The 12,564-nt window shown below is 39.2% G+C and overlaps 1 protein-coding gene across 1 annotated transcript in view; it reads left to right on the top strand.

Moving 5' to 3' along the window:
- LOC146583066 (talin-2) overlaps positions 1-12,564 on the top strand; it is a 108,615-nt gene that overhangs the window by 41,381 nt on the left and 54,670 nt on the right. Inside the window, exons 3-10 of the mRNA XM_085266750.1 lie at positions 4,383-4,554; positions 5,388-5,485; positions 7,672-7,801; positions 7,963-8,115; positions 9,335-9,477; positions 9,811-9,938; positions 10,093-10,156; positions 10,265-10,369. Coding sequence (XP_085122876.1) covers positions 4,419-4,554; positions 5,388-5,485; positions 7,672-7,801; positions 7,963-8,115; positions 9,335-9,477; positions 9,811-9,938; positions 10,093-10,156; positions 10,265-10,369 — 957 coding nt within the window. The 5' untranslated portion in view covers positions 4,383-4,418. The remainder of the gene's footprint in view (positions 1-4,382; positions 4,555-5,387; positions 5,486-7,671; positions 7,802-7,962; positions 8,116-9,334; positions 9,478-9,810; positions 9,939-10,092; positions 10,157-10,264; positions 10,370-12,564) is intronic.

Here is a 12,564-nt window from a genome sequence, read left to right as displayed (position 1 = left end):
CCTGTTGAATATTCGTCGTTATGTGAGCCTGCAGTACATCAAAGGAGTGTAGGTGTAACTGGTGCAGTGGGTTTAAAGTCAGGAGGGGAACGGAGGCTTTGTGTTGAGTGTGGGAGTCTACAGTGTATTAATGATTAAGGATTTATACGTTCTCTGTCTGTGTTACTCTTACATGTACTGGTGGTTCGTGTGTGAGGGCAGCGGCACCTTTTCCTCTGCTCGAGGGGCCTCCTTTCCTAAAAATCGCTAACGTTTCCTCACATTCTGGTGGTTTTAACTCCTCTTCTGCTGTTTGGTGGCAATTAGCTTTGATGTTTAGGTGTAGCTTTGAGAGGCAGGTGTATAAAATAGACAGAAAATGCTGCTAACTGACAACACCCTGATGCAGGTGGATGAATTGTACAGCCACATAAAAGCAGATGAGCAGGTAATCAAAGTGTGCAGGCAAACAGACGGGCCTGCCTCCAGATGGATTCGCCAGAATGGAGCGAAATTATGCCAAGAATGAAATAGCTGACTACTGTAGTCACCGAAAACAAAACTCCTCTTCATCGAATCAAGTGAAACTCGAGATGCAAGTCTTTGAGTTCTTTGTTAGGTTATTGCCATAAAAAATGTTTAGACCCATAGATTTTCTCTTTGCCTGTAAACTGATCAATTAATTGGTCTTTTACCTGCTGCTTTGGCTAATATACTACCAAATCTGGGAAATTAAGGGTTGTAATATTAGAATGTTTTCCCACACTCGTTTTTAATTAACATCTGGCTGACTAACAATATACCAAAATTAAAAAAAAAAATACTTTTTTAAATGCCATGCTAACAACACCAGTCTATCCATTCCAAATTACAATAACTGATTGGATTTCCTACTTGATTTGTCAACAGCTACAGGTTCATGTTAGCTGCTCACATGACTCGAGTCTCAGGTGTTTTAAAAGATTTGGTTTTGTCTTCATATTTTTCTTCAAGAAGGCTATGCATTTTTTTAATTTAGTTTTATTTACAGATTAGTTTAATATCCTAATGAGGTAAAGTCTTTATATGTCATTTATGTTCCTCTTAGAATTTGTGTTTTTTTTTTTTATGTCTGAATATTCATTTTTTCTTTTTCAAAACTAAATCAAGAGAGTTGCCACTTTAATTTAGGTGCATACACGATTACTGAGCAGGTTAGTTGGTACTGCATGCCCACTGGAGCTGTATTCCCTCATTGGATTTTGTTGCGGTCTAATGAGTTGGCTGTACTCAAGTGTTTTGGGGGCTTTACAATCACATTTGATCTCGGCAAATCCTTTCTCATCTCAGAGAAGCGAAAATGCACGATGGGACGCTTTGCCGGTAATCTGGCGTCGACAGAGACGCTGCTTTGCCTTAATGTAGGATGAACCTTTATATTTGCGTAATGGGCCTTATCGGGAGTGTCATGCTCTCAATCAAGCTCATCATTTGGTTTACCGTGCGTGATTTGGATTTTAGCAGGTAAAATGTTTGACGGCTATCATGCTCGGGATGTTTTTAGCCATGTTTGTTTACAGAAACAAATCGGTTCCTCTCGTGAATATGTTGTTTGTGTGCAGTGAAATGGAATTATAATTCACAGAGGATTCACATCTTACAGAAGCTCAAAAGGGTTTAAAGGAGGATAAGTAAAACATGCTGTGTGACAACCAATTTTCATATTACTGCTAAGGCTAAAAGGATTTTGTGTGAGCCGATTGTGTGGGTGTTCTTTTTTTTCTTTTTTTCTTTTTTTTAGTTTCCGATTTGACTCGGGACCCAAACGGTGTGTGGCTTTACTGTGCATTCACTGTGCTTATCCATCGCCAGGTTTGCCACCTGTATTGAAATGGGAGACTGCACAGAATAACATTTCAGCAGCATGGTTGACACTAATAAGATGTGTTATGCTACAGTTTAAATGTTCAAAACAGGGAAAATGCATAAAGTTGCAGTCAAAAATGGATTTTTGTGCTTGTGGTGCCATACCTCCTTTATTGTTAGTGATTGGCTGAATCTACTTGTGTTTCCCCTGTCACAGTTTTTTTGTAATATTACAAACCTTTTTACAGAAATGCTTGAATGTTGTTTAAATAAAAAGAATTTTAAAAATTCTTCAGAAAATTACAATCACTGGTGTGAAAAAGTAGCAAATGTCCAAAGAAAAACTTTGAACTATTGCTCAAGAGCACTTTAAAAGGTTGCAAGAAACTCTGGCTCCTTGGAAGCAGAAGAGGGCTGGCTCAATTGAAGGACTGGAGCGATTCCAGATATTTCATCCACTGAAAACCTTTACTGAATACATATGAAGTGAATGATATGAAGAAAGTAGTGCTGCCAGCTAATGTCGTTAAATTATAAGCAAATCATTGGTTCCATTATTATTGTGATCGCAGCATTCCCAACTTTTTTGGAAATGGGGTTAATGTTTATCTTTTCCTCCTGTTCATCTTTCTCCACTAATGGCTGATGATTACATTTCTGAAATTCTGTAAAGTTTGTTTCTTGGCAAAAAGATAGAAAGCACTGTAAGCTTAGCAGATAAAGGGAATATAAAAAAAGACCCCAAAACAATCCTGACCGTGACTCTGAAACAGATGCTGCTGATGCTTCACGCAGCGATGCAGAATTTGTAGTATTCCAGAAATCTGTTCATATACGTGTAAATCACCCTCAGCCCTGACAGGGTTCCCACAAGCTCACCTTGTTGGTTTTTTCATAGCTGATAACTGGTCTTTTAAGACAGATGTTTTTATATTGTTGGTTAGCGGGCGATCACCAGAATTCCAGCTCATATCTATTTTAGGATGGTGTTTTTGCTAGTGTCATGATCTGACACTCTTATATTTTGAGTAGGAGCCAGTTGTTAGCAGTTGAAGTGTTTGGATTGGCTCCAGGAACTATCAGCAGGAGGTTTGGGAAAAGGCTTGACTGACTAAGACGGAATACACAGCAATAAGGAATGTACAGGCTTGAAAGTCTGCGTAAATGGTTTGTTAATAGAACATTTTAACAAGTGCTAAACTGAGACACAACACATATTAACATAATGGATTTTTTTTTTTTTTACCCAACTTGAGATGCATATCTGAAAAATGCCTGGCTGTGTTATTACCGGCTTCAGAATACCACGGTGACATGTCAACATGGTGCAAGACGAACGCTCCAATCCTTTGTGCGAGTTAATCTCACATAGGAACCAGATTTTGAGAGTCTGAGTCAGGGTTAGAGGCCAGCGGAGCAGAGGGGAAGCTGCCTGTGTACTTCAGCTATGGCCCAGGCTAACCTCTGACCTTTGACTCTCCTGTGCCACAGGGTATTCCTATGTTCTCATTGGTGACAGACAGGATGTGCTCTGTCAGCGAGGTCACGGCTCTTTTCTCCCTTTTCTCTGTTTTAGTTGTGAATCGCAGCAGTGTTGAATCTGAAAGTGTACGAGCATCCTCCTCCTCCTCGTGCATTTCTAATGACATAAAACTGTCTAAGATGGATTACACGCTGAAAACTATTGTTAAAGCAAGCATTTTTATAGCATCTAAGATAAAAATGCAGCAGTGTGTGAGAGGACTTTCATTATTTCATCTCAGTATTGTCTTTCTTTTCTTTTCTTTTAAAAAAAAAAAAGTATGGACAGATGATTGACAGCGTGTGTTTTCTTACACTGTTGGTTTGCGTGTTGCAAGAGAATATCAAGCATTCTGTTATTTCAACAATGTAGGACTCATGTTGACTTTATCTTAGATAAGTTGGAAATTGCTCTGTTTCCTTTCTGAAGAAGGAAATTTCATGCAGGCTTTTCTTGCTGCTCCCCCCCCCCCCCCCCCATCCCCATTGGCAAAGAAACATCAACGACTTAAGCGGGTTTTACCCACCTAGTATGAAAACAATTGTAGAGAGCTGCCTCTCTGCTTCCAGTTGTTGTTGTTGCTGCTTTTCTGCTTTAGTTTTAAATCTTTCACAGAGAAGAGACTTTTTCTTTGTCCCCAGCAGGGACCAGATGGGCCATTTTCAAAAAGTGATAAATTTGTTAGCTCCTTTTTGTTTTATGAAGCATGAAAATTTCATTGTTTATGATGGTGCAAGGAGATGTTTTCCTTAAGTATGTGTTATGAAAGAGTGATATACTACAAGAGCTTAGGTTATGCATTTTCCCGTGCATGAAGCACCACAGTGGTGCCACACTGGATATATTAGAAATATTAGAATATAAAAACAGCATAGAGAGATTTGTGTTTCAGAGACCCTCCCCTCCAAAACAACTGAAGGGGCATTCTTCTTCTTCACCATCTGGCTCTTTTATCCTGTTCAACGAGTTTCTTCCCTCTGCTCAAATTTGAGACTCGCGCCTTGTTAATAAACTCAACCTCTTTGATTTTTGCCAGGTGTAGCTGCAGCGCTCGCCCGCACCGCCTGGCAAGATGGTGGCGTTGTCACTGAAAATCTGCGTGCGGCAATGCAACGTTGTGAAGACGATGCAGTTTGAGCCCTCCACAGCTGTCTATGATGCCTGCAGGATCATCAGAGAGAGGGTCCCAGAGGCTCAAACTGGACAGGGTGAGAATTAACTCTACTTGGTTGCAAAAACTTGGTTTTCTTTGTAAAGACAAAGAGAGAAGTATAAACTTTACTGGCTGTGGTGAAGACTTTTGCAGCAAAAAGCAATATGATGGAAATGTGGCTTAGATAATATTTGATTTACAAAATGTAGAGACGTTAAAGTCTCATTTGGTAGGTTTATATGTCATTTACACTGCTTTAAATTGGATTGCAGTCAATAAACTAATGCTTGGATTAGATTATGTCACAATTTTGGCTGCTTTGCTTCTGATTAAGTCAGTGGGTCTCAAACTTCTTCAGACATGAACCTTCTTTCAGACCCTCCCCCCCCCCCCCAAAAAACACAACAACTTGTTTTTGTGTATCAATCACTGATTCAAGTTGACATCCAGCGATTGAAATGTCAATATGACAATTAAATCGTGTTTAATTTGCTTTACATAAATCACATTAGTGTTAAAATTAATTTCATTGGCTCTTTACTCTGCAAAGTTAGTCTCACAGTTTAAGAACCACTGAATTAAGCAACCATGGAATCTGAAATTTTTGCCATTACTTCCATGACCCCAATGCTAGCTTTCCATTTTACACAAGTAGCAGGTCTGACTTATCTGTTCCATTCAGCAGCACCAAAGTCATCATCCCTCTTTTGATTTTCCATGTTTACAGACTTGCCTTGCGCTCTTATGACCATTGTTACAGAACATGTGGTGAATGCTGTCATAGAGGGGTCATTATAGAGTTGATGTCATTTAATCTGATCCTGGCCTAGGGAGTCATTTTCAGTTCTTTAATGTCTAAAGTAGAGTTGTTTCTTCTCACTGCTACAGCTTCAGACTATGGCCTGTTTCTTTCGGATGAAGACCCCAGAAAAGGCATCTGGTTGGAATCTGGAAGGACGCTGGATTACTACATGCTCCGCAATGGGGTAAATAAATGTAACCGTGAATTATGGATAACTGGCATCATGGGGGCGACACACGCACACACACGCACGCACACACACACACGCACACACGCACGCACGCACGCACGCATGTGAATAACGCTGTGTCATAAACAGCATAAACTGATGCTTGGTGGTCCCAGCGTCTCACACATTTTCTAATCATTGGAGGTAGCAAAATTACAAACACTCTTCACTTAAGTAGAGGTACAGATACTTGTGTTTTAAAAAAAAAATAAAAAAATACAGTTGTAAAAGTTGGAAGTACTGGTTTAACTCAAATAAATAAAAGGCTAACTGAACTTCCTGCCATAATAACACCATACTAATATAAAAAATAATATTAATACAAAGGAATGTGAATCTCATTTCAACCTAAATTCGAATTCTAATGAATTTATTCAGCTTGAACATCTGTTAAGTAGAACTGAAGCGGAGAAAAACTCTCTTTGCCTTTGCCTGCATTATAGATGAGTGACTTTGCCACCACACCTGAGCAAATATACGCAGATATTATATGAGTTATCATGGCTGATTTCCCATAAAGGTGGAATTTAGTGAGTGAATCTAATCAGCATCATCAACTTAAATATAATTTACCCTCAATGGAACATAACATTGACTATGAACAGCACAGCTTTGCTGCACCAATCCAACATGGTGCATTACTGCAAACAGATCAGTGAAACCTTTGCACTTTAATTTGATTTGCAGAATATTTCACAATATGAAAAAAGCAAGATTATTCTATAAATCCCATATGTGTTTAAAAGGCTTTAAATTTCCACATTATCAAATGTCCTGGAGTAGCTGCCTTCTCCCTCTGCTGTCCGGCTTTATATCTTTCCATCTCTTTGTAAAGTTAGAGCTCATTCTTTTCCCTTCCTGGGAAATACGGCAGCTGAACATTTAGTTAGCAGACACACTGTGTGACAAACTACAGACCAGCACTTTGTGTGTTTGCTGATATTTGGTGAGCTGCCAGAAATCTGAAATTACCCGTCACTTAAAAGAAAAAGAGTTTACTCCCTTCATGCGCACTCCTCTTCTGCAGTGCTAGTTAGAATCAGAAGTATTGCGACCATAACCCCTGAGTGTAGTACAATAAGTCATATCATTTTGTGTATTTTTTATGTATTTTTTCTTCCTGTTTTTTGTCTTTTTCACCCTCCCCTTTAAGTGTGTAACCATTGATTGATCCACCAGTATATTGTCTAGTTTTGTTTAAATGTGTGTAACGGCAGGAAATATCTCCCCTCAGATGTTACCTAATGTAATGTAACAAGCCTGTTTTCAAAATATAAGAAGTACAAAGTTAGAGGTACTTGTTTTATAATGTAGGAAGGACAAAATAATTCTACTTAAATACAATTTCAAAGTCTTGATACTTTGTTACTTCCCGCCTCTGCTAACAATACTTCTGTTACCTGGCATTAAGACTGGGAGTGGGAGTTAAAGCCTTGCAGTGTTGAATATATCAGCAAAATGCTTCATTGTTTGAGTGTATTTAAACATTTTATCTGAATTTAAAAAAAAACAAAACATTTTCGATCGACATAAATTCACTAAAGAGAAATTGAAACAGCTGCCAAAAATCTCATTCAGACACACATCATGCACAGGAAGACAAAACAAAGAAGCACCCCGAGAAAATAAAAGCATAAGCTAAAACTGGGAACCAAGACACTGAGAACATCGAAAGAAGATTTTAAAAGCGATCCTTAAAGAAGTGCTATAGCCAGCTTTAGATCGCTTGCCAGCTTGTTTCAGAGGCTCTGATTCTCACTGCCAAAGGCCTGATACACTCTGGTGTTCTATTTAACTGCATATCACAGCCCCTCGGTACATTTGTGCTTGTGGTTTTGCAGCTCTAAATGGTTTCTCCTCTTTAAATCTACCAAAGGCAACCCAGGTAGAAGGCATGACTGTGACCAATTATTCTGAACCAAATCTCGTCTCATTGTTGAGATTGGAGGGGAGCAGCAGGCTGTGATAGGCAGCCGTTAAATACGGTTTTCTGGCCTTTATTCTCCCCTCTCTCTACGCAACCTGGATGCTTGTGATCTTTTTCTAAGTAGTTCCTTTGACTCTCTCTCTCTCCCTTCATTCTTCTTTCTTCATTTTACTCACATTTTCCCCCTCTCTCTACCTTTTTTGTTTTCAACCAGGATATTCTTGAATACAAGAAGAAGCAAAGACCACAGAAAATTAAAATGCTGGATGGGGCTGTCAAAACTATCATGGTGGACGACTCCAAAACAGTGGGAGAGCTGCTTGTGACTATATGCAGTAGAATAGGTACATCATATCTTTGTTTTCTTGTGCTGCCAATCCTCTCTGTGTTACAAATCTGTTGAATCTGTGCTGAACCTTTATGGACACACACACAAGAAAAGAATAATCTTTCCATGTGAAATCCTTTTCCTCCTATCTCTGATGGGAATCCTTTCTTTCCCCAGGCATTACAAACTACGAGGAATACTCTCTGATCCAGGAGACGGTGGAGGAGAAGAAGGAGGATGGCATGGGTACCCTGAAGAAAGACAGAACACTTTTGCGAGACGAGAGGAAGATGGAAAAGCTGAAAGCCAAGCTTCACACAGACGATGACTGTGAGTTCAAGAAAGAAAATGAAAACACAAGTTTTCCCTATTTTTTTTTTTTTTTTTTTTTAAAGTGAAGTCTTTTACCAGAAACATGTTATATATGGAAAGCGGCAGTTTAGTAGCCCACGTTCACAGCTCTCTGCGATATCTACCAGCTTTCACTGGAATGTGGGAGTACTAAATCTAAACTCCTGATCCCAGGTCAAAACATCTCACTTCCTGCCTATATTGCATCCAAGATAGGAATGCAGCTGTTATTCTGTGCCTGTGTGCAAAATCACTGCTTCCTTCCCTTTTTACTCCCTCACATATAGCAGAAGATTAAAGCCTTACTCTGTAATAAAGGTGAGCCTCACCTGGGAAGGACTGAATAGAGACAGGAAAGATGGACTTGCTTGTATTTCAAGAATAAGGGGATGTAGATTAGTCTGGTTGGGACCATAGTCTGTTTAATTTATGGTAATTATAGTTGATGTCAAATCCAAATAAATGTCCATAAATTCACTTTGCAGCATTTGTTGTCCCATAAGCTTATAATGTATATAAAACAAAGATGGAGCCACCATGAACAGCAGGTTTGAAGTCCCATCTTTAAACCTCAATTTAGCATTTTAGCCGTCTTAGCTTTCAGAAGCCAAAAGTTACGGTATTTGGAGGAATATGCAGCCCTACCAAACCTGGGTGGCAAGGTGGATCCATAGCCACAGATACCTGTTTATTAGTGCTAAGTAACATATAGGTAAATAGTTAAACTGGCTTGTAGTACAGTTAACTGCAAAGTGAGCCTCCAGCACTGCAAACACTGTTATGAGTTTAGCTACAGCGTAGCAGACAGCAGCTGCCTGTTTCAGCACCCACCTGCCACTTAAAGCAGCCACGCCCCTAACACTGCAGAACTTTTATGCTTTCGCACAATTTAAACAGTTGAGTTACAAAAAAGGGCCACGTGCCACAAATGAGGAAATTTGCTACAGAGATGACAGGTGGCCCTTTTTTTTCTTAATTGGGCAAAATGTATTTACATTTGCTTTTTCCAGCCACGAATGTGAAGATGCAATTTGGTGTTTATCAAAAACAAATACTTGTAAAAAAAAAAAATTAATAAATAAACCACACACACAAAACAAACTTGCTATTGTATATGGTGAACATTAAATAAAGATAATAGACCTATGCCTCTTTAACAAGAGATTTCTATGAACTTGTTATTTTTTAATTTTTTTAGTGAACTGGCTGGACCATAGCAGAACATTCAGGGAGCAGGGAGTGGACGAGAACGAGACTCTTCTCCTGAGACGCAAGTTCTTCTACTCTGACCAGAATGTAGACTCCAGAGACCCAGTTCAACTCAACCTGCTTTACGTACAGGTCTGGAACTTACTTTTAAATATGTCTTCCTCTCATTTTTCATTTCAGCAGTTCATGACTGTTGAAGCAGCAGTTTGCCAGTGTCAAAAACAGACACTCGGATAAGAGTGTCTCTCCTCTCCTGAGTAAAACAGGATGTGAGCAGACGATATGCAGTAAAATCCATTTTTCTCTTGTCTCCTAATGGTGACAAGCAGCTACAAAATGTGCACACGGCTGGCTTTTTTTGATCAATTAAGAATTATGCAAGTCTAGAAAACAGATACAGTGGAAAATAAAGTCATAAACTTGATGTCTACAGTTAATTACTGACCGTTTTAATTTGTCTTTTAGGCTCGAGATGATATCCTGAACGGTTCCCACCCGGTCTCGTTTGATAAGGCCTGCGAGTTTGGAGGGATTCAGGCCCAGATCCAGTTTGGACCTCACATAGAGCATAAACACAAACCCGGATTCTTGGAGTAAGCATCTGTGTCATGACGTCTGTGGAAAAACTTGTAAAATATTAGGTTTTTTTTTTCTTTTTGTCAGAAATAAACAGAAAAGGAAACAACAAAAGGAGAGTTCAGACTTTTTTCATGAGTTTCAGCTTCTTATTTTTCCTTTCTTTTCTAGCCTGAAAGAGTTTCTACCCAAAGAGTACATAAAGCAGAGAGGAGCTGAAAAGAAAATATTCCAGGTGTGTTCGTGTTGTCCCTTTTGATAAATGTACACATTGGTGCACAAGCGTGAAACGGGGGGATTTTCAGTGTTCTGAAAATCAATACATGAAAAATCTGACCTGCAGGAGCACAAGAACTGTGGCGAGATGACCGAGATTGAGGCAAAAGTAAAGTATGTCAAATTGGCGCGGTCTCTGCGGACATACGGCGTCTCCTTCTTCCTCGTCAAGGTAAGTTTTTAAAATCATCCATTTGTCCTTTTACCAAATGTTTGAAGTACCAATGCCCTATTTTATTCCTTCAAAAAGTAAAAATATAGCCTCAAGTTCTCTACTTGCCTTTTTATTTTTTTATTTATTGTAATAGGAAGCAGATTTTGGAATTATCCGAACTGTAGTCGGAGCCTTTTATCTTCACAGCATGAAATCTGTCCTCTGGGTTTGGTGCTAACTGGATAAAGAGGCTGATGGTGGACTCCGCTTGTATAAACTGTCTGCTCCTATTTGAACTCTCGCAGCTCGTTATGTCACCTTAAACTAAGCAGAGTACCTGTTGCAAAAAACCAAAATTTCAAGATGAAATAATGCGCTGCGTGCAAAAGCAAGAACCCTTTTGTGATTTGTTTGCCATGCATTTTCCCCTTGCACACCTCTCTCGCTAACACACATACAAACACACACTGGCAGCACCTCCTCTGCAGGGAGTTCAGTGTGTTCCTGGAAGGAAACCAAATGTTGTCTGTGCAGCCGAGTGTGGCACTAAGATTATTTCAGAGTGAGTAGGGAGGAAGTGGAGTGAATGAGATATACAAGGAGACATTGCACAGGTAAACCAGCGATACTGAATCTCTTGAAGAAGTCCAGCTGCCAACAGATACAAGCTGATGGGAGCAATTTGCAGACTTCCAAATGCAGTACCTATAAAACTGTTCTGACAAGAGTATCAGAGTGACTTTTCCCCCCACGTAATTAGGACAAAGAGGACATCCTGCAATGGAAATCTCCATTTGCATCATTTGTTCCTGTCAGCTTCGCTGCGCTCTAGTAGAAAATTGGATATTTCCTGGTATTACTGGGACAAGTCACTTGCGCTTTTCATTAATAGCTTTCATCACAAAAGGATAAAGAGCAAAAATGTATCTTGTTTTTTTTGTTTTTTGAAAAGGAAAAACAAAAAAACACTGTGTTGTAGGGCTGTGCGATATGACCAAAATCTCATATCCCGATGTAAGAATTCTATCATCCCGATAACGATATAAATCACAAAAATGTAACATTTTCTGTAAATTCTGTGAATCTCGGACAGCTCGACTTGCGGGAAGTGTTTCCAGCTGCGTGTCATGTAGCTGCAGTCGAGTGCTTTAACACATGCATGAAACTATACATTTTTAGACATAAGTTGTAACGGCCGTTTTCTTTGTGAGGTTTTTTTTTTTTTTTTTTTTACTTCTCATCCGTAAATAATCTGCTCTTTCACGTGATTCAGTTTATTTTGAAAAGTCTCAACAGGATATTGAGCTTCATTGTGAAAGGTCTATGTGGAACATAAACAAGCGGACACGCGGTGGTTTTACCGTCCTTGTTGCTAACCAAAACGCATAAAAACAGGCGCTTGTGTGGTTATATTAAATATAAGAGAAAGAGAGAACTTTAAGAAATTAATATAGCCACTACAGTGACCATCAAAACGATGAAAAAATGTTGCTGTAAACAGTTCATTTTGCGACACCACAAAACAAACGTTTTTATATCGTTATCTGATATATATTGTTATATTGAACAGCCTTACTGTGTTGTATTGGTTCAATAGCTTTTAGCGAGTGGCTTGTGTATTCCTTTTATTCTATACATAAAAATATAGATAGCCATTATATCTGCTCACCTTTTGTTGTCTGTCATCACTAAGGTTAATTTTACGGAGCAGAAACATTTTAAAAACAACCGTGGGGGGGAAAAAAAAATCCGCCGATAGTCTCTAACCTATAACTAGTGATGTGCGGATCGATACTGAAATATCGATTCTTCCGATACCAGCAATTTATGTTCTAGAATCGATTCTCATATTATAATATCGATATTTTAGTACTGTGGGGTAAATTTGTAGTTTTCCATTAAAATGAACGCAGTAGAAAGAAACTATATCATTCGGATTGTCTAATTTGGAAGGAACTACTTCCTCTTACGCCTTTCATAGTCATGTGCGAAATACGGCTGTATAAATGTGTCGCAGCCCCTAGGGTGCACACTCACAACAATGGCTGAGCGCAAACAGAGTCATGTGTGGATGTATTTTACCTCCACAAACAGCCAAGACGCGGTTTGTGATATATGTGGCAAGACAGTGAGGTGTTGTGGCAACACCACTGACCTTGTCAAACACCTCAGAGTAAATCATATCACAGAATATGATGAGCTTATGTTGAGGC

The sequence above is a fragment of the Mchenga conophoros genome, linkage group LG1 (assembly GCF_057382185.1).
Source record: "Mchenga conophoros isolate Kocher_MC1m ecotype Shallow Benthic linkage group LG1, M_conophoros_male_GT1.1, whole genome shotgun sequence".
Lineage (NCBI taxonomy): Eukaryota > Metazoa > Chordata > Actinopteri > Cichliformes > Cichlidae > Mchenga > Mchenga conophoros.
Note: the sequence above shows the minus strand (reverse complement) of the source record. Positions and strands in the feature narration are given on the sequence as shown.